The following is a 27499-nucleotide window of genomic DNA, read 5'->3' as shown; positions in this document are numbered from 1 at the left end:
AAATTTACATCTGTCGACTAATACATAATGTATTTCTTTTTTCTCGTTGAATCACTCAAGGAAAAGAAACTAACGGAGAGGACGGACCGTGAGGAATAATATCACCTTCTCGGTTATCGAAACGAGACACAATATATTTTTTTATCGACAGCTACAACCGATGAGTCTTTCAAGTTAAACGTCGCATTTTCACTCTTAAAAGAACGGAGCTCCGCTGCAAGAGGACTACCTCCGAGCTCACTTACATCCAGTACGCGTCTCCAGACGATGGTCGCATCTCCAACATGGCCAGTGTATGTACTGGTGTTCGTTGCCGCGTGTGTAGTTAACACACAATCAACACGGGTTTATAAAAATGATTTTGTAGTACAGATGAAACATGGAGCTGATGTCAGTCCCGCCGATGTGGCGGTGAGAAATGGGTTTATCTACAAAAGAGCGGTAAGATATATTTTCTTTGAACTTACCTTCACAGTCTCCGCAAGCTACGATTCACGTCCATGTTTATTTCAATCATTTCAGTGTTATTACAAAAAATATAATACCGTCGATGCTGAATGCGTTCGTAGTAAATTAAAATCGCCGCTCTCTGTCCGAGAATAAGATCATGCCGAATAAAAATCGACCGTTTTTTTTTTCAATAATTTTAAAGATAATGAGTAGATTTTGTTATTATATTCCAATTCAAATATAAACAATAACGAATTTTAATTAGAGAGGGTAGTTGGACGCTGAATTTACCAACGTATTATTACTGATCACTCACTGCAATACAGGTTTACCTGATATTTCATAGTATACACCGTCTTCAGTTTGTAATGGTGGTTTTTAATTTCAGATCTGAGAATGAAGTATAATAGTCGATCGATTCTGATAATGAATAATCTGGTGACCTTCTTAATAGCTACTGTAAATATCAAGAATAGAACCGTAAGAGAATAATACCCTTTAGAGAGCAAAATAGTCAGAGATATAGCACTGAGTTATTATAACGGTTCGATGTTTTCTGATACGTTTTGACAGCTAGCGCAACCCACCATGACATTTATTTAATCCCTCTAAAATAACTAAGATTTCGAAATTTAGCATGTTCCGTTTGAAAGCTTACGCCGCGATTGACGATTAAAACACGTCATCGGGCCCCCTCTTCACCTGCAGATCAAAACAACACAGTGTAGCATGAAATTGTTGAATATATTTACAAACGGTTGTTGTGGTAATTTTAAAAAGACGTACCCGAGTCACACAGACATTTTGTTCCCTTTTTCTTGACTACCTTAGGGGGCCCACGTGCTTATGTTAGTAGGCATATTTCATCAGTTGCGGTGACGACTACTCAACCGAGTCACGAAGTCCTCGGAAATCATGTCATGTGTATTTTAAAAAGTCACTAATTATTTTATAATATATGGTTGATTCCCACGGCATTGGTTCTCATCCGCCGTTTCCATGACAATTAATTCATAACTGACAAGAAGGAAGACGCAGCGGCTAGATTTCTGTTTTTTGGATCATCGTATAAAAAAATAAAGGCATAATTCGAACTCTTGAATTTGAACAACTTGTTTTGACAGCTACGTACTTGCTACCCGCTTTATCACAATCATATATACACAGCGACCATGATTTCATTAAGTTCAAAATATCTCGATATAACAGCGCCGTTGCGTCATTTAGAACCCCCGACAATTCATTATGTATACTCGGAAATTAGAGTCAGTAGTAACATAGTAACGCTCGGCCCTTTGGACAAGCGCTATGACGTCATATATTAAATCTTCACGATTAAACGTGACGAAATGTATTTCGCGTTACTGAGTTTGGCTCCAATTAACGATGTCATGTTTATTTATTACTAACTCATTTGTTTTCATTTTTATTTATGTTTGAAGACAAGGGGTGCTATTAACTTTAACCCAAATTTTCCTCCGTAGTTTGAATTAATATCGATTGATAAGGAGTATTTACCGATATTGCATTATATTTTTAGTACGAGCTATTGACTCAAAAAGCATGTACTTCGATATTATTGGTACGTACAATAAACCCACAGAGCATGTACTTCGATATTATTGGTACGTACAATAAACCCACAGAGCATGTGCTTCGATATTATTGGTACGCACAATAAACCCAAAGAGCATGTGCTTCGATATTATTGGTACGTATTATAAACCCAAAGAGCAGGAGTCTATGAGAAGTTCACGATTATTTCGCCGTACGAATACTGTTAAAAAAAAAAAAAAATTATTTTAATACCAATCATATTCCATATTGAACGTACACATACTCAAAATTGTGCATACATTTCTGTAAAAGAAAATGTGCCAAAACATTAATTTTACTGAATATAGCTCTTCTAGAGAATCTAGAGATAACAGTGTCGTGAGCTCAGTGAAGACAACTTAATTATAACTAGACACGTTCTAGGTTTAATAAACGGACGAAGATAAAGACGCCATTGTCATGGTAACCACTGACACACACATCAATACTTTTAATGTTTAAGCAATTTAAATCGATTATTGTTTAAGAAAACCGAAATTTGAAAAAATGAATAACATTTTTTTTTTACTTCACGACAACATATTGAAACATCAGGCGGGAAATTAAAATTGTTGAAAAATTAATGCAACGACTAAATCTATAATTGAATGCATGTTTTTGAGTGGAACATTATCAATTGATAAATGTCAAAAATGATAATTAATTATGAAAATATAAAACATGTAATGACAGCCTTTAATGCCAGCTGTATAGTTGACTTTGTAGCTAATGAAGCATTTTTCAAAATACCTAGCAAACCAGGACAATGGGATTAATCACATTTTAAAATATCTAATATAATAGAAGACATCTTTACATCTATGTAATTGAGATCTGAATGTCATCTTTGGATATTTCACGGTTTGCTATAATACAGAAATTAACTTGCTTTCACCGACTCAGACTTCTATGTCTTCCATAATCACGCTTCGTGCGGCTCAGCGCGTGTCGACAAACTGGAAACCCTGTGAAACTTATACACACAAAAATACATTCCATCACTTTTTTTTCTTTTGATCTGTCGTCATCAAGCTTTTTATGGTTATATTCAATAATTGATTTTCAGATATTGAATAATGTTAATTGTGACGCATGCGTGGTGTGATGTGTGTATGCCGGCTAGATTGTGCGACTTGTCTTCCGTTCATTGCTTTACGTTTTCGAGAGAAAAAAACGTACACAAAGACCTATATTCAACAAAGAATTTAACTGTTTCTTTTTTTTTCGCAAATAAAGACAATAGACATTGACGCACTGCTGCAGTTACACATCTGCCGACATATCCATCCATTTTCGAGTCAAGAGTGAATGACCCTTCGTATCCCTTCCTGTCACTGAGCAGTACCGTTATGCCCACATTCTGATATTATAGTTAACGGCGCATAGATATTCAGCAAGTTTAAGCGAAGAAAACGAAATTCGTGGACCCTTACTAATATTCCACTTTCATTTTTGCTCATTAGTTGCCTTTCTGTTGTTATCTTATCGGCACCACCAACAGGGAAAACAGTGATGATTGATGAGTTTTGAGGAAATGCATTATTATAGGTTCATGTCATCATGATAACACAAATAAAAAAAGAACAATAAAGAACAATTTGTGTGAAACAAAAGTCCGAATTGAAAACATGTGAAAAAAAAAATTGCTCAGTGACATGTGGTGAATATATCATTAATTTAAATATAAATCTTCTAATATTGTTGAAATGTTTAAACCAATTATATTCGATGGGAAGTTTTCTCCCATGATGCATTTCACTTAATATGCGCATGTTCAATAGCGCAAAATTATTACATTGACGTCCATGCTTAAAACAACCATGATCGAAATACCCACTTTTTGGTTACATTTGTGTTCAACGACACCATGTAAAGCTGTGTATATGTAATAATAAAATTGCTTTGGGGGGGGGGGGGTCAAGCACTAGGAGAAAAGTTCAACGAGTGTTTCATTTCTCGTTCAGGGGTCGAGGTGTTTATGAGAAATGAAACACGTTGCGTTAATGACGTCATTGAAGAAAATGGCGTTAGCAAAATTAACCGAGTACTGTGGAGTATTCTGTTGTTGTTGTTTTTGTAGTTGGTTTTTTTTTGTTTATTTTTATTTTGAATAAATTTCGTTATAAATAACGCACTCATATATAAATTATCTTACATTATAGTTTGGCGTTTCAAGGTGTTTTGTTCGATTCTTGTAAATATGTGCGTATTGGTGTAAATGCAAGGTATTTTAATAACACTTTTTCAGGTTCCTACAAAATGTTTATTTTCGACCCCCTTCCCTGGGGACTGCAATTAAAAAGCAGCTACTGTGACGACGAACCATACCCGCCCGGGGTTCCATTGGTATTACAACGCTCAAGTAACATTTCCATACTGATGAACGTAGTTCCATGACGTGTCTTCCGTTGTAAATTGCGCGAACTTGAATCACTCTGCGAACAGCGATGACGGTGTGTAATCGAGCCGTACATCTGACATTAGACGAGCCGTTGGTTGCTTGGAGAAATGAAGACGAAATATGTCGATTTAAAATACGTATGACGCAAGTGTTATCTTAGCGAGTTTTCTACGGGCAAAAAGTATCGCTTCCGGATAACAACTGACGTGGGAGAAAAGATCATCCTTATTTTATCATTGACGAAATAAAATTACAAATTTTCGAAAAAAAATCAGGAAATGCCATGTAACTATAGAAACAATTAATATATATATATATTATATTGTCTCGGTGTCAAATGGAGGCGCGTAAATATAGAGAATGGGGGAAGTTCACAATGTTTCCTTATACGTCATCAGTGTATGGGGCAGCTTAGGTACTCGAGTACCATATTTGGCTATGCCCGAGTGCGAGACAGGTTTGCTATACATGATCGTAAGGCTTGAATATGGAAGGCCTTGTAATTAGAACAGAGAAGCTTGCCATCTGCCAATATGTTCGAAAATCTTAAAAGGAAATGGGGATAATTTATTATTTTCTTTTTATTGATTTAGATCGAGATATCGATTATAAAAAAATAACGTCATCAGTTTATTGGCATCATTGTCATTGCCCAGCACAAATGAAGCAATTTTCTAATAAACCCCGTACAAAGGAAGGAGTCGTTTAATTCCATTTTGAGATATAATTATTTTTTAATTACATTGAAATGTGGTCACGGTGAATATTGAATTAATCAAAAGCGCGTTGAACAATAGCGGGAAGAATTGTACAGATATGGTGACAAACTGTGAGATACGTGTCCCCGTCCACTTGACGAATGATTTTAAATTAAATCGCGTTACACCGAAATAAATCGCGAGATATGATCGGTGACATTATCGTGTCAAATTATCCGTTCGTTCACAATGAGTCCTCTAATCGGTGATTACGTTTTAATCAAAAGTGCGTTGGACAATGGCGGGATTAAACATACAAACAAGAAATAAAAAATGTCACAGCCTCCTCTGATCTTGTATTTTAATATGTTATAAAATAGAATGACGTAACTGTGTTACAACAAAATTATATGTGTACTATTTTATACCTAATTAGAGGGCGTGAATTTAAGATATAATAGAAATGTACAAACAAACAAAAAACGATTTTCGAAAATGAAAATGATGGCTAGTCTGCCATATAGAAATGATCGCGACAAAAATTTACTTGTGTCTGAAATAATGTATGGGGAAATAATATTTTCCTCTGTATCAAGTCGGAATAAACTTAGTGATAGAATTCTCACGTTATAAGCCGAAATGACAAAATAATAAGTACTTTTGATCTACAAAATGAACGACAGCCGGATAATTTCGACAAAAAATATCTATATTGAAAAATAATGGAGGTGCCAGCCAACAGGTGTCACCAATTTTTTTAAAAGTTTGAACAGCATAAGCTGGAGATGATGGTTTACACACATAACATTTTTATCTGATCGTAGGAAAAAACAACAACCAAGTTTAGAAAATATCAGTCCTGCGACGAACAGGGCCCAACCCTCAATCCCCCACATGTGTTCAGCGGGGACTAATAAAAGATGCAATATGTGTTGTTAACCCCAGTGTGGATTGGCGAATGAGTTTTCAATTAAATTGCACTATATTTGAACAAATCTCGATATATATCGTGTCAAATTACCAATTCGTGCGCAGTAAGTCCTCGCAGATTACGTTTTAGAAACGATTGAATGCGGTCCAACGCCGTCTTCAAAGTGAGTGTACTCCTCGTGGTTGTCACGTGACATGTATATACTCCTATTATTGGCTGACGGAACACGCGAATAGATCCCGACTTTCAGTTGACAAGATTGATGACAAACTACGTTATGAATATATAATTTTCGAATAACTAGCTTTCATTTATACGTCAATGAACTGCAGCTCGAACTCGTTTCCGGTTGCTCTCCCGAACACAAATTCGTCAAAAAAATTTCGCCCACTGACTTGACGCTGATCGTTATACACTGAGTCATACCAAAAAAAATAACACGCCGGTCTCACCCGTACGATTCCGAAAAATAGTATGTTTATAGACCAACAATCTTTTCATGGGTTGAATATCGCACCGCGTCCTGTTCGACGTGTACAACAAGTATAAAATACTGGTTTAATATGCGACATTTGAATAGCTAATAGAGAAAATTGAATATAATGTAACCACACGTTTATTAACAAACGAGAACCCTTCTAAAGTTTGAAGTGAATTCAAGTCATTATTGTGCTCACAAAATGACAGCCATGGCTTTGGAGAATAACGCTATTGGGAAACTAGAATGCCTGCTTCCATGTAAACATGACCATTCCTAGGCCTGCTCTGAACCGAAACCTAACTATTCACTCTGTGAATTATGAACACATCTGTCATGAACATTTCATCAAAAGTTAAGTGATTTTGTCAACGTGTTCATTATCACGTGATACGAGAGTCTCTTGGCTGCAAGTGCCCACTTGGACCGAACATTATTTCAGTATGATTTTAAATAATTAATAATGTATAAATTTAGCGAAGGAGTAATAAAACCGCCCGTCAATCAGTGAGTGCTATAGTCGGTGTATTACTGTTTAAAAAAAAATGAGTGAAGCGGCCATTACAGAATTTCATTTCTGTTAATCAATATCTTGAATGTAGAGTTGCTATCAGGATATTTATATAAAGTCTGTAAGTATGACGTAAAATCAATGGTACTAAAACATATTTATTAAAGTATTATGAAATGCATGCAAACAAGGTGCATGGCATTATTACATATAAGAAAAGTTGTTTTGCGTCACGTAGTGTGGTTCATATTTAACTACTAGTATACCCGAAAATCGAACCATACACGGTGAGCAACTTTTTTTTCATCGAATCAAAGAAGATGAAAACTGGTTTGTAGTTGAAATGTGTTATTAGGGCTTGACTTGGTGAGAAAAAGCATACGCCATCGACGACGGTTGCGATTGAATTTCAACCATTTAGTGAGCCATGGCCAAATTAGGATTATATTATATTGCTCACCGTTTAATATTCGTACATCCGTGACATGACCTTTCATGACAATTATATTACTGTAATCAGTTGTAATTTTAAAAATACCCTTTGTCTGGATTTCCCACAGAAGCATTTCAAAAGAAAAATTCGTGTAAGTTGGATGACACCAAACTACACATTATTGAGTATTTAAAAAATACTTATTGTGTAATTTCTGTCTTTTGACAAGATCGGCAGAGTAAACTAATCTTATTACTGTCTTCAGTGGACGTTGTTGCTAAGAGACTGAGACTAAGTGATGTAGTTAACTATCTGATAAAGTACATACTAGTAGTTAAACTAAGGAAATGGATTTGTTGTGTCGGCAGTAGATATTTTGACAATAATATAGAGTTTATTTTCTGTAAATATAACATGTAATTAAAAGTAAATACATATAAATGTAAAAATCATAAAATATCAACTCATCTCTGATTTTAAACGATTTGCATAATAATTACACGGATATTATGTTTTAGAACAGATTTGGATATAAAACAAATGTGAGTCAGATATAGTAGTGTGATTAAAGAATTCTTATGTGGTGGATTACGGGTTGATTTTCACTCATTCGCCTAAATACTGTCTGCCAAATTCTGTGAGCATGTACACAGAGAATCGCTTGGTCCGGGTTTGGACTTAGTACGCAGATTTGGACTCGTATGTCTTCCATCATTTGTTTAGATTTGAGCTTACCGCCCACGCGGCATGCGATTTAACATTACTGGAAACGCGAGTGCCCCGGGCAACGTGTGCGTAGATTTCATGGAGTCCTAGTCTTTCCCAGTAGCCGTCGAGTCTTGCCAATCAAAGCATGTCTAATGACGTCCGTAGTATAATTGATGGCCACGGGGTGCATACATCTACTTCGGAATATGAAAATCATAGTACAGAGCAACGGTTACGACTGGAATCATTTGTGGCGGTTGTCGAGAAAAATAATATCAGTTTCAGAGGGGGAGAGATAATTGTACGAGTCCTGTGGGGAGAAGGAAATTCTCTCGAGATTTTCTTGATGCGTCAAATGTACAATACTGGTTCACAAGGGAAATTACATACATATTGCATGTCTCTGAATTTAAAAGTATTGCATTAGTTATGGTGAGCGTTCCATGTTTCTTAATATTTTAGATTAATTCAATTGTAGGTAGCTGTAATACAACTGATAAAAGCACATGGCTCGAAATGTCGTCAGTGATTATTAATTCAAAGCCCTGCATTCGCCTCACAGCGCGTGCGTTCGAATTTTGCGTAAACAAATAAACTATCTTACACGCTATGGGTCCCGTAGTACGGTGCGACGACCGTAGCGCTTTAATCGCGCTCAATAACGCATTCAAAAAATTTATTTTAGTCATGGGATACGCCCTGCCACCGACAACTTGGTTTCTACCGAACGCTCCCGGGAGGGGGTTCGGATCCAAATGGGTGGGCGGTACAGAAAACACGTGGGTGTTATAGTTTCATTTTGGATAAAATCGAGTAATGTGCGTTACGTGTTTAGGGTTAGCAAACCAACCATTTTCAGAAAAAAAGCGTTGATCCATGGCGCTCATTTTGCGAGTACGAAATTTCAAAAACACTTTTTATGCTAGCGATGCATTAAAAACGTGACACTATTAGCACTACGCATAACTTTTTAAAAAACTTCAACCAATGTCAAATTGTGTCGATTTGTTATTGTGATTCGTATTTCAAATTTAAAAAACAATTTACTACGAGTCTCGACCCCACTCAGCTCTTAGATATTCGCTGTGCAGATCACTTAGTAACGCTAGTACTGGCGTCAGAATTCGACCTGTTTGTTACTTTGACTACCGTCTCAATTTCCGCCGTGCCACATCCATCATATTGATGCAATCTGATGCACCACTGCGGTGTGAATGGAAAAGGGGCTCTAAATTACTTTAAATTGGCAACGCGTTTTAACTGTCAGTTAATACATGTGTCGTCACCTGCGCACGCGCGGGAATTGAGTCCCAAACAAAACACGCTAAAAACGCACGCAAAGGTTCATGGGTAAACGCTTGTTTGTAAACAATGACACGCTATGGCCGTCTGACGCATGCGCAGGTGGGGACTCCCCCGCTTTAAATGTTTGAACACGTCCGGCATATTTGAACAGTATCACGAATTGTTGCACGAAGTTCATCGTATATGTGTTGTGAAATCATGGCAGTGAACTACAGATAATCTTTCGAGTGTATGTAGTCACATTGATCTTACTACAAGTGTATGGGAAATTACAAACATCCGATTCAGATTTTTAAAAAATCCATTGAATTTGGCCTTGAATCGAAAATGCGAGGCCTTTTTCGCATGTTACAATTTAGATGTTTCAGTGTACAAAGTACTAGCATCCGAACTCGTATCTTTCTTCTACGGTGCTAGTCAATCTCGGGGGGGGGGGGGTAGCTGAGTACTGCCGTTTGTGCATACAGCTAACCCAGCCATGATTGTCTTGGCACTATCAAATCCAGGGGGAGGCACTCATTACTTTTACATTTTTTTTTTGCCTGAAATTTTACACTTCCATGGTTTGAGGGCACATGTATTCATAGCGCAATTCAGAGAAACCAATTTTAGTTGAAAATTGGCGGTTTTCAAGAAAATGTTGACATCAAGTCTGATGATGAGCGGAACACTTCTCCAAATGTTCATGAAGGTGACCGCGTCATAACACCCGGCCATCAGCCTAAATCGCGTATGGGCTCGATCACGCTCACGTCCAAGTCATTCGACACATCTTAAAATTAATCTTTGATCATTTGCAGTTTGATTCATTGAGGATCACTAATTAGTAATACTTCAAGTATCTGGATTATGAATTTTGAAATGTCCGTACACGGTGCATTGTGGTATACCCAGACCTTGAAACTAAGTCGTCCCCACCCATTGGAACCATATTCGCTAGAAATGTACCACAATCGGTAAAATTTGACTCGAAGTTCAGTTCAAACACTTGAAAATGGAAAATAATTCAGTTGAAAAAATAATAGGAACATTTTTTTCTGTGAATCATTTAAATAAATATACTCAAAATTACCTATATTGCTTTCGTGGTCGTGATACCCGTGCGGGACACATTTTATTTTAATAAAAATGCAATATGGACGAAAACATTTATTGTTTAATATTGTTGTTCGGTACTCCATACTGTAGACTATGAGTTATCATCAACTAAAAATGTTTGCAAGACACTTAGCAGTATTTGTTAGATGAAGAATCAAAACCACAAGTACGCATGTGCAGTAATTATTATGGTACGTACCAAAACACCCAGTGCCCATGCGTATTAGAGTTTTCAGTTCATCATAAACCATAGTTTAATGTAGTCATCAATATACACTACAATATTAAAATTATTAAAATGTTCTCATCCGATATTGCATCTTCTAAGTTTCTAGACAGATTAGTGTGTGTTTTTTTACTATGATTTTTCTCGTAGGATTCTAATTGCTGTTCTTTGCAATTTGTGCTCATATTACATGAACAATTCCAAGAACTGTAAAATGATACGATACACGCAGTATGCGAAAAGAAACACAAAACTCCGGGCTCGACTATCCTGATGTAACCCATCGACGGCTGTCAAAAACAGCGATATCTTCAAGAACAAAGATCAAATTTAGTCTAAGCTGGTTGTGGTAAATTCTACCTTTTGAATTCCAGCTGTCAGGATCACCAGGATTACTTGTCGGCGTCAGAGCACATTCATTCATTTTTTCAGCCTCAGGTTCTTTTTGTGAAATCTGGGAAGGCAAAATCTTTACTAAACTAAAAGGACATAAATAATGTAATAATGGACATAAAGCTGTGGTCATTTTAACGTTTTATAAAAGTAGATTTCGATAGATCGAAGTAGATGTTAGAATTCAAATTGACCAATCCGAAACTGATATTGTGACATCAGCGTTAGTTCTAGTTAACATTAAAGAGCTTGTTAAACATTGACCAATCAGCAAACGCCTCATTTTGAATATGAGGGCGGTCGTAGTTTCTACGTCACGTGAAAGCATGCGCGCGCATTATGGGCGTGGACAATATTTAACCCGTGAGCCAATCACTATAATTGAATTTGAATGAATACTGATGATCGGCTTCAGTCCCAGCTTTGTGCATATCACTGTAAATAGCACCTGTGTTCCAAAATATTCGTATGGGAATACATTTCAATGCTCACACTGATTTACATGGGATTATTTCGGTTATAGTTCGGAAGGATTATATTTTTCTATTTCTGCCGTCGAACGAATGTATAGCGAATGGTGAGCACAATTCGGTGGGTCCAATTCTGCTCAACAAGTCAAATAAATGAATCCTTGTCATAAATGTTGGGAGAAATTTCATCCATGAAATAGAGAATCACTCACACTTTGATTAGAAAAGGGCGGATGTGAGATTCAGCTGCTATTCCTAAAGTCAGGAAATTCTTTAATAGATCCCCCCACTCGTTTTCAAATGGTTAACACTTAATCTGTCTCGAGAAACCTGACAATTGTAATCACCGTATATACATTTGGAAAATAAAATGTTTTGCTTTCGCCACAGTTGGTCGGATTTTCCCGCCCACTCCGTGATTAGCCTGAGTTCGATCTCCGGAAAATCGTTACATCCAAATACAGTTGAACATGGTTGCTTCAGACATGTAATTGCCGCCGCTATGTATTACTTCACACTGTTCACGTACGTGTGTACATGCTGTCAGTTCACACAGCTAAATATCAACAAAGTTGTACTGACCGAGCACGTCATTCTTTACGCAGACTACGTCATCACTTTGCGTTGAAAAAAAAACAACATCACCATCTCAGTCATAGCCCGTTATAGATGATAATTTAATAACCAATAGAAACTCTCTCAAGTACTACATTGCTTTTCACTGGGTTTCGGAACAACCATATTCAAAACCCATTGAGAATTGAACATATCGCGAATGCGCATGTTCTTCGAAATACTGGTATGTACTATTAATTCAAAGCGTACGCGTAGTTCATTAGTTCAACACACGAATACGTTGCGCGTCAGCAGAACGTTTATATCATTCTTTATGTATACAACACAAGTTATCATATTGCATCTGGTAGAGATTGATATGCAAATAAATATATTAATATGCAAACTTGAATTGCAATAGTAAAAAGATAATAGTAACTCAGTAATGGGCGGTGGGCGTCAAATTCCGTTCTACGCTTCGTAATAGACCCTAGTCCAACAGAACGCGTCGGGGCGACGACCACCTGAAACATCTTTAAAATATAATCTTACAGTTGTACGGCGCTTCAATTAAATCATTGATTGTCGTCTGTGTATGTACACACAACGATGTTCAATTTTTGTACTATACAAACGAGTTGATTGACGGGACTGTTTCATAATACCGGTATTCGAATGAGACCCCGTGATCTGACCTTTTACCGCATAACGAGAGCTGCGGGGATAAACAGACATTATCCGTATATAAACACTCGCTAATGACAACCACAGAGCTCTGAAAGGTTGTCATACACCAGTAGATTCACTACTAATCCAAATCTTAATTAATTCAAGTCACGCAACACCAATCTTGTTCTTCTAAATAACCGCTGTATGCCGTTATAATGATGTGTCGGATATGTGTGTGTGTGTTTAGGGATCCGTAAGGCGGTGTCACCCCTGTGCAATGCTGATAATGTATTCTCTCTATTTTCTTTCCCAGATTACGGCACTAGAGGGCCACCATCATTTTATACACGAGGACCTTCCCCAGCATCGGCGGAAAAGGAGTATTGATCATATCGAATTATTACAACAAGATCCAGCGGTAAGACATCCTTTTTCATTCGAAAAACAAGATTCTGAGTAAAATTAAAGACCACTCACGCCATTTATTCTTCGCGCAACTTTAAATTTGGTGAAGTGATGAAACATATTTATTATTATTATTTTTCAAAATCAGGCTATAGAATGAAATTAAAATATAAAATAACGGTCTACAATTCGATGGCGAAAACTGTCGTCGCGACGTTCTGCATGTTATTTGTCTCACTTCTTAAAAATAATTTCTCCACATAAAAAATGTTGCTTTAATACTCCAAGTGAACAGTTGCTATAAATATTAAAGATTGCCATGGGATTTTTATCAATTTTCTCAAGAAGTATGCTTCAACTGTGGAGATATTCGTTTTAAGTCGCCGCTAATATAACATGCGGAATGAAATGAACACGCGTGGTAATTGGAAATACTAGAACAAGAGTTGTTGAAGGACAAATAGACAAAACTGTTAGGCAAAACTGTTTTATAAGATTATCACCCCCCCCTAGCAAGACTGTCGTGGAGTGGCGAAATATACAGAAGGAAAAAGAAGGTTGATTAGGTTAAATGACAAATAATACTACCCAGAAATATCATCGAAATTACGATGAGTTATCAGAAAATTCTGGTGATGATGATTTTGTCTAACGTAAATAATGAAAATCTGAAATTCCACTAGATTACGATCAAGGTAATACACGCAAAATGTAACATTAAGCGGAGACTGATATTAGGTTGGCCCAAACCCACTCATATATGCAGAATAATGAAACTCGGATATGGAATTACTTTTGTATCAGTCTCGATCGGATTATTTTGGTTACATATACTGCATAATTAAGTTTACTGTACACAGTATGAATGGAACCATATATATACTTTCGCTGTTTTGTCTTATCCAGCTATTTGTGTGTTGTTTGTGTGTCCATGGAAAGAAAATGCTAACACTTTGACGAATCTGTTTCTATTTCTATTTTTCTATTTTTTCACCACAAAAATCTTGTCGGCTCAGCAGGGTTTAAAGAGTCTTCACAGTCTTTGATACAAGTATTACACAATATGACTAACACATTAAATTGTAATGCATGAGAATTCGAGAAAGAAAGGAAAAAACGAGTGGGCACACTCAATCATGATTGAGTTGGACGTGTTGGTTTTATCAAGAGACTATACATGTTTCTATAAATAAAGTTATTAGTGACGGTACATACGCTAAATTTAGTGAACACATGATGAAATATTGGCCTATATAAAAAAAGAGATTAGATCTGATCAGTAGAATTTTTGAATTATATGCCTCTCGTAGCAGCGATGTGTCGAACAACATAATTAAACACATGTCGGCCTGTTAGACGCACAAACGCGTTGTTTCCTGCCTACGTCAAAAGTTGTTAATACACGTGTATGGAAATGTATCACGGTGTTCATGTATCAACATAGCGTCTCTGACATTTCACTTTGTAATTCCTCAGCTTCTGAGAGCGAGGTTATTTGTAGTTATTTTGGCGATCGCCACTGTGTCTGCGGAAGTACTATGAGAAATTGCATGATGGGAGTGAAAAGTCTTTTGATCAGTAAAACAATTTTAGAAAAGTGAAAACTAAAGTGACTGTGAAATAAAAGTTGGTTTTAAATAATAAAATTTGGATGTAATAATGAAAGGAAATTGAACTGGTATGAAAGGGCAGTAAATGTAGCCAGAATGCAAGGTCAGAATCCGGAGTCAAAATACGTCACAATACATCCATCTAGGCGGTTGCAAAGTGTCAACAACTATGGATGAGGTAATAGACTTCGTTTGCAGTTTGAGTGAATGGCCGGGGAGAAAAATTCATGCAAATTTTGTGCTTCAGTAACAGTATTTGCTACTTTTTTGTGCAATGGAAATTAATACAAGAAATGCTGCCAAAAGACATGTCCTTCTAGTAACAAAACAACCTTGGGACGTTTATCTTGAGAAATTGAGAAGACGAAAATCCCTTGGGACTGTCGTTGTGAGACAAAAGACATGCTTCGCCAGGGTATCAAGGTTATTTTGATTTATGGAAGAGCAAAGTTCAATGTCATTGGCACAGTAATGACGTTTTTAGAGGGGTGACTCGCTCGAAGTATTCACCTTGACTCCGGACTTTTCATTCGGGTTTATACAACACTTACTTGTTACAATGTGAATGAGGGGTTTATTGTCAAAATATATACAGGTGCTTGTATGCCTATTGAAACTATACAAAATTCGACCAATGCACATCCGTTTCATGTGTTAAAAGAACATTGTGATGTTCTCATGGAATTGTTAAATCTTGGTATCATTCCCAACTGTCACCAAACTGTACGTTTTGACGACTCTATGCATTTCTGGGACTTGTAATAATTTTCTGGAAACTGCATAGCAAATCACATATTTTCCTTATTAATTGTTCATAGTTTTTCTAAATGTCAGTTTTTATTGTTCATAATTATTTACAGTAATAACATATTTTTCCGATTATGTGCATGACAGCTTTGCCCACACACAATAAGACAGGATGATATGTACGGATATGTGTGAGTATGTTTCATGGGTTAATAGGTCACTCCTTTGCTTCAATTCCAACTACATCTCTGGAAATATCACTTGCTGTTTATCATCCATATTTTGACATCCCACAATGTGTCGATTGCGTATCTGGAAATTCTAACTACTATTTCGCAAAATTTGACCAGCCTTGCTGCTACCAGTAATTTAAGTCAACTCCCATATTATCCTTCACAGTGAATGTTAATGCAGATATATTGTAAATTACACAGAGGTAACATTACAATACATTTCCCTTCACATTCCCCTTTATTACATAACAATCTTTGAGCTGAGGCAGTTATGGTTCTACAACCATCACCAGTTCTCTTGTATTCACCGAAACATGTTTGAGTTAAGTTCACGGGGGTATCAAGCAAAGCCGGGTCATGCATGCATATTTCACCAACATGAAGAATCCCATTCCTGGCTTAGGAATAGAAGTTGGATATGGATATGTTTAAATAATTTGTTTTGATATTTCATCTTTATAGAAATATTAAGAGATCATTTTTCATACTTAGTAAAATAAAACTCGTGTTTTAGCCGCAACGAACAGAGCTGTATTCGTTTGATGGGATACTGAACAAATCGAATGCGCATGCGTCCCAATCTTACCTATACGTACTGGCGTTCTGTGGTTTTATTTTACTTTTTCGGCATTTTTTGTTTTATTGTAAAAACCGCACATAGACATTACCAACTATCAAAGGAAGTCTCCTTCAAATCTCACAATTTCGAACGGCCACTCAGAATGCGTGTTTCAAACAATAAATTTGTATCGGAAGTAAAGTGTTCTCTAATTGGATGAGTAATTTAAATGGGAAACGCTCTAACTGGCTAAAGTTGAAATGACACAAAATGCTCGCTTCATCTGATTATTGTGGGGATTGTATAATGCGGGTATCCCAACTATACATTGTTTTTTTTTTATACGGACGGAACTCACTTACCGACCGCCCGGACTATGTCATGACGTCACTGTGACAGCCAGGGGAATTGTAAGCACTTTGCAATACGAATCAGCCTTAATTGTCATTTGAATTCGCTAACGGCCACTATCACTTTGGTGTTTAATTTGGTCCAGTTTCAGCTGATAACTAAAATGATTCGCGATGTGTAGCTTCCAACCATGTCCTAGCTGAGTCGACAACATCACGTTTATCTTCGTTTTTTTTGTCGTCGTTCGTGTCACGATATAATATTGTAGCACAGTACTTCTATATAGAGGATAGGAAGACTATGATTGTAGATGTTATTGCGCGAGTTCAGAGTCTAGTCACGCGATGAGCCAGCACACAATAACTCAATTTTGACGCGGGAATTAAGTTGTTCCCTGTACCTATTGAAGTCGGTAGAAAATAATTAATAACTTAACTAATTGTTTTGAAATTATGAACCCCACTTGTATGAATATTGACCAATTTACAATCCAGAATGGCCATTAAACTATAAGGGTTTAATACTATAGGAAAACGTCATGGAAACACTCTCTTTTATTAGTTTATTTTCATTTTAAATTAATTGATGGATCTTTTCGCCGGCAAAATATCTATAATTTGTAACGCTTTTAAAATGGCCGTATTGTTTACAAAGTTACGAATCCACCGTCAATATAACAAGTTAGTAATTCACCGTTGTATTAAAGGTATATGACCGGCGTATCGCAGAACGGTGGGACCGACTGATGGTTGGTACAGACTCATTCGTTTTCTCGCTTTGATAGTAAATGCCACCTCACGCAGAATCAATAATTCAATTCACGTTATACAAACTCTATATGCTATGTTAGGCTGAGAAAGCTGACAATACAAATAGGACACGGATAAACGGAGTACGTTGTACAGTGTCATCAACACCCGCGCCAGCACGTTTGCACGTGAAACTACATATAGTAACTCGTGCTCGTTTTGTTGGTCGATGAAGTATAGCAATGTTTGTTTCAGTCGATAGGCAACATGGGCCGCAGGCGTACACAACGCTTCAGCGTGATCAGCGTAGTGTTCATAACGTCACGTCACGTCGCGTCACGTGTTCAATGCGGGTTCCCGTTCGACGTATACAGCGTGTGTTGAAGGGCGGCAGTCGTCGTGACGCGTCCTGTTCGATATGGGACTCATAGCGACGTATACAACGCGGGTAAAATACATTATTTATTTACATGAAATTCAAACACGCGCTGCGCGACGACCACCGCGCTTTAAGTGTATTGTTTGTTTCCACAAACATGACGGAAATAAATACAGCTACCTTTGCTCACAAGTCCTACATGAAAACAGATATCTCTTGGGTACTTACTTGCTGATTAATACGAGGTGCATATTATGTTTTAATCTCAATACACGCATCACTCTCTTTCCTATGTAAAGTATACGTATTCCGAAAGGTTGCCATGCAAGTATGACGAGATTATGAAATCGTACACGGTTGTAACATCTTGAGAGAGCTAGACATGTCTTGATCTGATTGCCAACTCCTCGAAAAGAAAACAACGAAAATTGCTCCAATTTGAGATTGATAATTAACAAATCCATTAAAAACACATTTCAGGCGCGTATGGTACAACTTGAAAAAAATGTTGATATTGTACGATATGGTGACGCAAGTTTTTGGATTATTGTTAATCTAATTCACATCTATTTTTTGTTCTCCGCTTGCACACGAAGTAGAATTAATTAAGGGTCATTTGTAGAAGCAAGCTCAATTTGTCGGAGCCAGCTGTTCTCACAATAACGCCATCCATCAACTTATACAATGGCAGGGACTCTTCATTTCTCCGTACAGCGGCTCAATGACTGTAATTTCTAAGATATGTCCACGGGGAATAAACGATCTTCATTGATGATGAAGGAGAAGAAGAAACGATTTCGACGTTGCTTCGAATATCCTGATTACCGTGACATTGAACGTGATGTTCATGGTGAATGTGAATACCACGAGTAAAAACACTGTAGCGAGGCGAGTAATTTATACATAACGTTAGGAAGGGGATATAAACGAGCTTGTCTATAGCAACGTGTTTGTGATTGATTTGTTGGAAGAATTTATCTTTAAAATGAAAATCCGTTTTCAATAGGTTAGGTGGAATATTTTAATTTAAGTAAAATAATAAGGATAGGACAAAGATGCCAATCCACCACCCGGAAGTATTTAAGAATAAACGTTCTTCAAATTCAGTCTGACGGCACACGGGTTGTGTAACAAAACGATGTTTTATACATGCGAAGAACAATGATATAATCGTTCTTCTGTTCACTAGTACGGATAAATGATTCTGGACAAGTTCTAAATTTAAAGTATTTACGAGCTACGTTTATTGCCTTGGGGTATGCGTAACCTTTAGAGTGGAAAAAATGTAACGACTTCGTAAGGCGTTGTTCGAATCTCATCACGATCCCGATTTCGATTTTGGTCATGTCACATGGTAAACCATAAAAGCGTTGTATTTCCAGAATTGGTTAAGTTTTAAATAGCACAGTGTGTTTTTTTCTGGTAAGTTCTTCGTGATTTTACATACAATTGATTAGAGTTTCACCAACTGGAAAATCGGCTCGTCGTGTTCGTTAGTTGTCTACTTCAATAAATTCACTGTATTCATGCCGCCATATAATACTTCGGCAAAGACACGTGACATCTCACGTGCGTCATACATAGTAGCGAATTGTCACGGAATACATGCCACGGTCTGTAATGAGACTTATATGAATATACACTGAGAACGAACATGGTGATTGGAAATAGGATCGGAACACGGATATGCGCAACTCTTCTATATATCGCGTGCCACGTGTCAATTCAGTAACATTGTGAATAAAAAAATGGATAAATTCGCGAGGTCATAAATAGATGTATATCCTTTCATCTCTTACATGCAACAAAAACAAATTGCGAAGAAAAGTGGGAAAGCGATGTTTTTCTAAAATATACGAAAAAGTTAGAAATGAAATGTTTGTTTTTGTGATAACATCGCATGTATATGCTAATGGAACATCGAGATTTCATTTTAACAAAAATAACATAACATTAAAAGGGAAAAAAATACTTTTGTGTTAAGTCCATATTGACATTCCCGAATCCCGAGTTATTTTTTGTCCTTGAAATGGAATGTAACTTTTGTAAAATTAAATCTCCTAGAAGTGCATTTGCAGATTTAATTTATTTCTCGAGGAAGTTGTATTTACGAGCCCCAGTAGTGACGTCATGTACGTCAAATTGGTTCCAAAATCAATTACGATACAAAAGGTGTGGATATCGTGTGATATTCAAATATGGACAAATCAACGAAACGACGAAGACGTATCTGTGGATAAGTGCATCTATAAGAGAGAGGGTTGTTGTTGACGTGACGAAAACATCTCAAAATTCAGCTGGTGTGTGCACACTCTGATCCGATGTAATTTCCTTTGATCTCTGACCCGCGAAGGCGGGGAATCACAGCAAGTAGCTACGATGAAATATAACAATTGATTTTCTCAAAAGTCACAGGTGATGTCTTATTTCAAATAAGATCATTCATCAATCGGTGGGCAATGTGGTCTTAATGGAATCACGTTTCTGTGGCTTCATTGGATTTACATTTCAATGAACGGATATAGTTCGGCATAGTAGTTCGGGGGACATCGGCGTACCGTGTGGCGTCACGTCGGATGGCGTTAGCAACATGTCATATACTAGTAATTCGCTTTATTTCAGCACAAGTCTCTAATACAATGTCAAAATAGAACACAATAAAAACTAGAAAAAATAATAATTACAATTGACGGCATGGCCACGTGTCACTCGTAACTTGAATGTAAAAAATCATCTTTATGAATATATACCCTTTCTCGTAAACTTAAATGAGATAATCATTGTTAATACACATCTGCCAAGATGTTTGTCACCGTATTTGCCTACAACCATGAGGTCTCCATAGTATAATATTGCATATCGTTACCATACCAACGCAATGGACACCTGAACGGTGATTAATTGTCAGTCAGCGAATTGCAGACTCTCTCGCGACACATTTGTGTTTACAGGAACATCCGTAATATAAGACTGCATTTGAAACGTCCTTCAAAATTTATTAAACATTAACACGTGCGTCTAACGTTCTCCTGTGTAAAGAAATTAGGCGTGTCGAATAGTATTTTCTGGTTAGGCTCATTTTCATGTCATGTGACTATTCACAATTTGTTTTGTTTACCCCTAATGACTCAATTGTTGAAATTGCCCGGAAAAAAAGTACGCGTGTACCTTATTCGCCGCGGTGTACGTGCGTAAAGTAGTGCGTGGCCACGTACTGTTTCTGTTTTTTAAACATTAGTATGATGGATTACAGAATGCAATGCATCATGGGAGACGATGATTTCAGACTCGATATCGCAGCTTGTCCATTACGATAAGTCAAGTCTTCATCGGCGGTGAGATATTCTGGTGATTATATGGGAATCGCGCAAGCACGAATAAAAGAGTTGAAAGTAGATACGACGAGATATCCTATCGTTATACGTAATACGCTAACATACACGATTGTAAATAACTTCCTTGATCAGTTCTTTTGAGAGAGAAAAAAAAATTACTTGAATTTACGAGTTATATTTGAACCGATCTGATGACGGAGATACGGATAATCGCCATGCTTTGTGTAAGACTTGTCACTTTGTTTAGGATGTATGACTTCGGAATTAACAACTAAGCCGACGGTCAAAGGCTTAGCGAAATTAAAAAAGTTTATTAAGTGTGTTGCCATGTCAACCGTCGACTTTAATGCCAAAACCAGCAATAAATTCAATGAGTAATAACAAGTAGCGAGAACCGAATATGCGTGGATCTTATAGTGCTATGTAGACTCAAAACGTTTCTCTGAACTGTATATACACATATATATCCTGTCACCTCGATGTTTTAACTTTGTGAAATATATATAGGCAAATATGTAAGCGATCGATTGATGTAAATTCTTTAATGGGTGTCATTAACTAAACCATTTCAGGAAAATTGAGACATGCAGCCCATCTAAACATTATCAAACACGTGATTATATACATAGACGACTTTCCCGGAAGTCAAAGATACGGCGTTTCGCAAGCGCGCGCATGCCGTTTTTGGGTGTGACATAAACTTGTACTCGTGATATTCTGCTTCTGGTGTACCAATCGACGTCACAAAAATAAAATTTCCTTCTATCGGCTGTCAGCAAACTTACATGTTTGTATTTTCAGCCATGATAAAGCGGGAATATTGTCCGTCCCAGTCTCGCTACTCCCGGGAAATTGGTCTATTGTGCATGTTGTAATGTTCAATCTAAACTATCCGCCAGACAAGGGTTGCTGTCACTGAGGTGGCTTGATATGCTTGAATGTAAAAGATTTACACTAGTCTGTTTTTAATGCAGGTGGAGCGAGTTATTCAGCAAGAGGGATTTAAACGTGCGAAGAGAAATTATAAAGGTGTAAAAGCAGACACAAAAACCTCAACGTATAAAGTAGATCCGAATAACAAATACAACGACGAACTGTTCGAAAAACAATGGTACTTGGTAAGTGGACATATGGTGGCGCTATATGCTCGTTTACATTTGAAACTGGGCATTTTTGTATTGATACATTGTCGTAGCGTTAATTTTTCGGGTGATTACTTCCTCAATGTGTTATCCTCGGGGGCGGACATCCGGGCATTTTCTACCGCTTGGCAACCTTCGCGGTGAAAACAAAGACCAAAAACTTACAGAAAACGGTACTTTTGCGATGGTTGTTGAGAGTGCCCTGAACAGTGTAACAAGATTAGCCCTACGTGTGTAACATATATGAATTTGGTTGTTCAGGATTACTTCAAAGTTGAGTTTGTGTTGTTTTCTCGAATTTTCACCGGCTCCACCGGCGTTCCACAGCAGCGCGCACAAAGCCCTTAGAAATACGTGGTACAGTGGTGCGCGTCTTAGCAACGTAGAACGTCCGTGTCGTAGCTCCGTCCCCGAGGATAGGCGATTAAGGGTGATATTTAATGTAATTCTTCAAATCGAGGGCGTATGAGAGGTATTTGGTTGTGGCACCAACCGACGGCGGATAGCACTGATTTTCAATCTGTTTTCTATTCATTCTTAGAAAAACACCGGCCAGGCGAATGGCAAACCTGGTCTTGATTTGAACGTTGAGGACGCTTGGCGACAGGGCTTTACGGGGAAAGGAGTTGTTGTAGCCATCATGGACGACGGTAAGTAACACATTTGTATAATCTCACAATTTCCATAATGTGAACTAATTTTGATGGGACGTGAAACTCGAGGTAGAAAGTCCCGGAAGATACCCGGTGTCAACAATACAAATACAACCAATCGTTAATTGTCATGCCTTGTCCCAAGACATTCGCGCGTAAATGTCGCACCGGACGTCAGTGCAAACCCATTTGTAATTACACGACAATTTATTGTTTATTTATTGTAAAATTATCACCAGGTATTGACTACAGGCATCCAGATATAGCGCCAAACTACCACGCGGGGGCTAGTTATGATTTCAGCAGTGACGACAATTACCCGTACCCGAGGTATACCGAAGATTGGTTCAATAGGTAAACATATAATTTACTTCCTTGAATGAATTTGCGGTACACTACAGTCTGGTTTGTTGCAACCGGGTAAATCGCACACGACAAACTCGGATGGTTTGGTGTTCAGTGCATTCGAATTCGCTATACTCTTGATAAAATACAGAGCTATAACTGTTGGTTAAAGCGGGAGGGTCGTCAACTGCGCACGCGCGGGAATTAAGTCCCAAGGGACGATAACAACACACGCTAAAAACGCAAAGGCTCATGGGTATACGCTTATTTGTAAACAATGACACGCTATGGCCATCAAACGCATGCGCGGGTGACGACTCCCCCGCTTTAAATTTTCGAAATTTATTTCAAATTCATTTTCGGCTTCTTCCCTACTCATCCCATCCCTGTCCGTATATTCATCCCTTGTGACTTCCCGCCTCACAGACGCTGATTATGAGAGTGCTTAATGATATTGATTTGTGACGTCGTTTTTCTTGCAGCCATGGTACGCGGTGTGCGGGGGAAGTATCGGCCGTTGCCAACAACTCTGTCTGTGTAGTAGGCGTGGCATATGATTCCAAAGTTGCGGGTGAGTTCAGTGAATTTTAGAAGATTGAACTTACGATACATATCTACCCTTAAAACGAATATCTACTTTGTGGGCATACGGGGATTTGTGTTCGACAGCACTAAAAGGACTAAATATACCTTCCTATTGTGATTATTGCAGGTATTCGAATGTTAGATCAGCCATATATGACGGATTTGATCGAATCATCCTCCATGGGACACGAACCTCAACTAATTGACATTTACAGTGCCAGCTGGGGTCCACAGGACGATGGAAGAACGGTGGACGGTCCACGCGAATTGACACTGAAAGCCATAGCGAATGGCGTAAATGAGGTACATTTTAGCGAGAGTTGTCATTTTGTTTTATCTTGCGTAAGTTCGTAAATTTCAGTGAAAATTTTATAATACATGTTGTGTAACGTTCGATGTACTCACTTTCCAGGGTCGTGGTGGACTTGGAAGTATCTACGTATGGGCTTCCGGCGATGGTGGCGCTGCTGACGACTGTAATTGCGATGGGTATGCGTCAAGCATGTGGACCATCTCCATTAATAGCGCCATCAATGACGGACGTACTGCCCTCTACGACGAATCGTGCTCTTCCACGCTAGCTTCGACTTTCAGTAACGGCAGAAACAGGCACCCTGAAGCCGGTGTTGTGAGTAAAGCTCAGAATTATTTTACAAGATTACGTTTTATTTAACACAACATGGGACATAATTTAAAGTTTTTCCACGGATCGAACAGACTATAGATTTCTGAAACTGTCTATAACAACGGAGTTCATGCGCGATCACTAGTGCCTAACTCATTTAGTTCTAAGATATGATATTTTTTTTTCGTTTGCAGGCCACTACAGATCTATACGGAAAGTGTACATTACAGCATTCTGGTACCTCTGCGGCCGCCCCTGAAGCAGCTGGCGTATTCGCCCTCGCATTAGAGGCAAAGTGAGTAATCCCTAATCATGTGTCGAAACTTACTGGTGCCTACTTGTTCGTTACCTGAACAGTCATACACTTGATTTGACGGATGGCGTAGTCCCCGTTACATTTCACCAGCAGTAACGAAAAATAACCAAAATACTTTGCATATGTTAGTAACCCTTATTAAAAATGCGCTTATTGCAGTCGTACTTTCTGGAGGTACTTATCGGGTGCACGTGATGTAATACAAATTAAATGATAAACTGAATTCAAATCTGTTACTATGACTTTAACAATATTCCTGATTCTAAAATAAATGGAATTGAAAAACATTTTTATTCGTATCATGTTATTCAATCACAATACATATTCAACGAACTCACAATGCGAGTTTAAATGTTCTATTCTTCATTAACAGTTTGTGTGTCAATAACATGAATAACATTCTATGTTTTTTTGCAGTCGTAACCTTACTTGGCGGGACATGCAGCACTTAACTGTCCTCACGTCCAAACGTAACCAGCTATATGACGAGGTGCACCAATGGCGCACTAACGGAGTCGGGCTTGAATTCAATCACTTATTCGGCTTTGGTGTATTGGACGCCGGTTCTATCGTTAGAGAGGCCAAAAATTGGAAGGCAGTACCGGAACGATTCCATTGTACCGGTGCAAGTTACACGGAAGAAGCGTGAGTGTTTCTCTCAACTTGGGGTTTTCAAAATGACGAAATTAGAATGTATTATTGTTTCCAGAACAAAACACGTTGTCTTAACGTTTTTCAACTGCAATATATTCAAATTATGCCGTGTTTATTGGATTTATAATAATGAAAATATTATCTCCTTGTAACATGTGTATTTAACACAGGGTGTATAATAAAAGCATTTATGCTTAAATTGGAAATACAGTGGTTTCAGAAATGCCGTTTCAAAAAAGTATAAGTAGGTTATAACACAATTATCGAACGTTTTTTTCAAATCCAATAACTCAATATTGGCTATAATAATTCGCGCGGTGTTCCGCGATGTGTCCAACCGCAAAGCCAGTCACATTTTTATCTACGTCTATTGAATGACTCCTGCTGCACACGCGCAGACTGGGTCGTCCCTGTCATGACGTTACGCCGATCGTTCTGATTGGTCAACCTCAGTCACCGAATTTATAATTGTTCTATATTTATGTAACGGCTTTTCTGAAACCATTGTACAAACAGTATACATTATCCATCTTCACGATCTTCAATAATGTTGAAATTATTTTAAGATTGATATCTAAATCTACTTTTGACATTTTTTATCTCTGCAGGGAAATACCGAGCAACAGAGAAGGCAAAAAGCTGCGGATTACTTTGAATACCGATGCTTGCAAGGGCCAGGAAAACGACGTCCGTTATCTGGAACACGTCCAAGGCGTCGTTACTCTTAAGTCCAGTAGGCGAGGAGACGTCAACATAAACATGACATCACCCGCTGGAACAACGAGTATCCTACTGAGCAGTCGTCCCAATGACGACGATGCAGAGGAAGGTTTCGAAAAATGGCCTTTTATGACAACCCACAACTGGGGAGAAGATCCAAGTGGTGAATGGGTATTGGAAGTTGAGATGGTTGGCGGCCCGGAACATGACGGTGTCCTGAGTGAGTGGACGCTGGTGTTACACGGCACCCAGGAGTCGCCCGAATGGTTGGATCGCTACATGGCGGAGCTGGAGCTGAACAACGGACCGGACGTTTTGGAAGACGACGTCGTCGAAGATAATAATGTAGACATACCCGATATTGGCGACGGTGTCCCGAATGTGGGCCAGGATGAAACTACAGAACTTGAAAATGTTGACGATTTAGAAGACAACGAAGGGATCGTGGAGCAAGTTGACGGTGATGATGAGATAATAGAAGACGATAACGAACAGAACAAGATTCCAGAATCGGTATTCATGGAGTACTACGACTACGGAGGATCTGAATACGAAGACTCCTATATGACCAGCGAACGCTACTTGGCCCAGTCTATATACAAATATCTAGAACAAGAAAACAGCAAAGGCAGAATGGATGCGGAGACGGCGGAGAAAATATTCAACAAGATGGTCGAGGAACAAGTGTCAAAGGACGACATGGAAAAGCAGTTAGGGAAAGCCATCCAATACGCAATGAACAGCAAGTATCGCAAACCCGAGAACTACGGATATTAGGAGTAAACAAGTGGCGGAGGGATATCATTTAAGTGATGCAAGAACAGCCATTTTTTTGTGTTCATTTCCACAGAGCATTGTGGTAGTGTCAAACCGACCTTCGTTTTTAATTCAGCTTTCATTTTTTCCCCGGGAGGGTGGGGTGGGGGCTCTTAGAGTTCATGGTGTTAATGATACATCACATATTACGAGTAGGCCTCTGACTTTTGAGCAATACAAGATTTATTCCAATGGTATCAGCACCAGGTTAACACTTCTTCCGGTTATTTATTATTAATTTCTGTTGCTCGGACTGTGAAAGATGCCGATGATTTTGCCAACATCATAGCGATTATACTCTCACCATGTGATGACCATTCTCACCACTCCTCTCCACTAAACCCGCAAAACAA

General features: G+C 38.1%; 1 protein-coding gene across 1 annotated transcript; it reads left to right on the top strand.

Annotated features, from left to right (window-relative positions):
• LOC100377458 (neuroendocrine convertase 2) lies at positions 1-27499 on the top strand. Its single transcript, XM_002731534.4, has 11 exons — positions 1-441; positions 13236-13340; positions 22265-22408; positions 22974-23082; positions 23325-23439; positions 23913-24001; positions 24143-24318; positions 24428-24643; positions 24835-24935; positions 25374-25601; positions 26219-27499. Exons 1-11 carry the CDS (start codon positions 268-270, stop codon positions 27105-27107), a joined length of 2346 nt encoding a protein of 781 aa, XP_002731580.1. The 5' UTR covers positions 1-267; the 3' UTR covers positions 27108-27499.

The sequence above is a fragment of the Saccoglossus kowalevskii genome, chromosome 2, assembly GCF_978046115.1.
Source record: "Saccoglossus kowalevskii chromosome 2, keSacKowa6.1, whole genome shotgun sequence".
NCBI classification, from domain to species: Eukaryota; Metazoa; Hemichordata; class Enteropneusta; family Harrimaniidae; genus Saccoglossus; species Saccoglossus kowalevskii.
Note: the sequence above shows the minus strand (reverse complement) of the source record. Positions and strands in the feature narration are given on the sequence as shown.

What these genes read in the sequence shown, in the direction of transcription:
- LOC100377458 (XM_002731534.4), top strand. Translation starts at nt 268, where the DNA reads ATGGTCGCATCTCCAACATGGCCAGTGTATGTACTGGTGTTCGTTGCC. An exon ending in TGTAGCCATCATGGACGACG is followed by an intron (nt 23,083 to 23,324) that starts GTAAGTAACACA and finishes AATTATCACCAG; the next exon opens with GTATTGACTACAGGCATCCA. An exon ending in GCAAGTTACACGGAAGAAGC is followed by an intron (nt 25,602 to 26,218) that starts GTGAGTGTTTCT and finishes TTATCTCTGCAG; the next exon opens with GGAAATACCGAGCAACAGAG.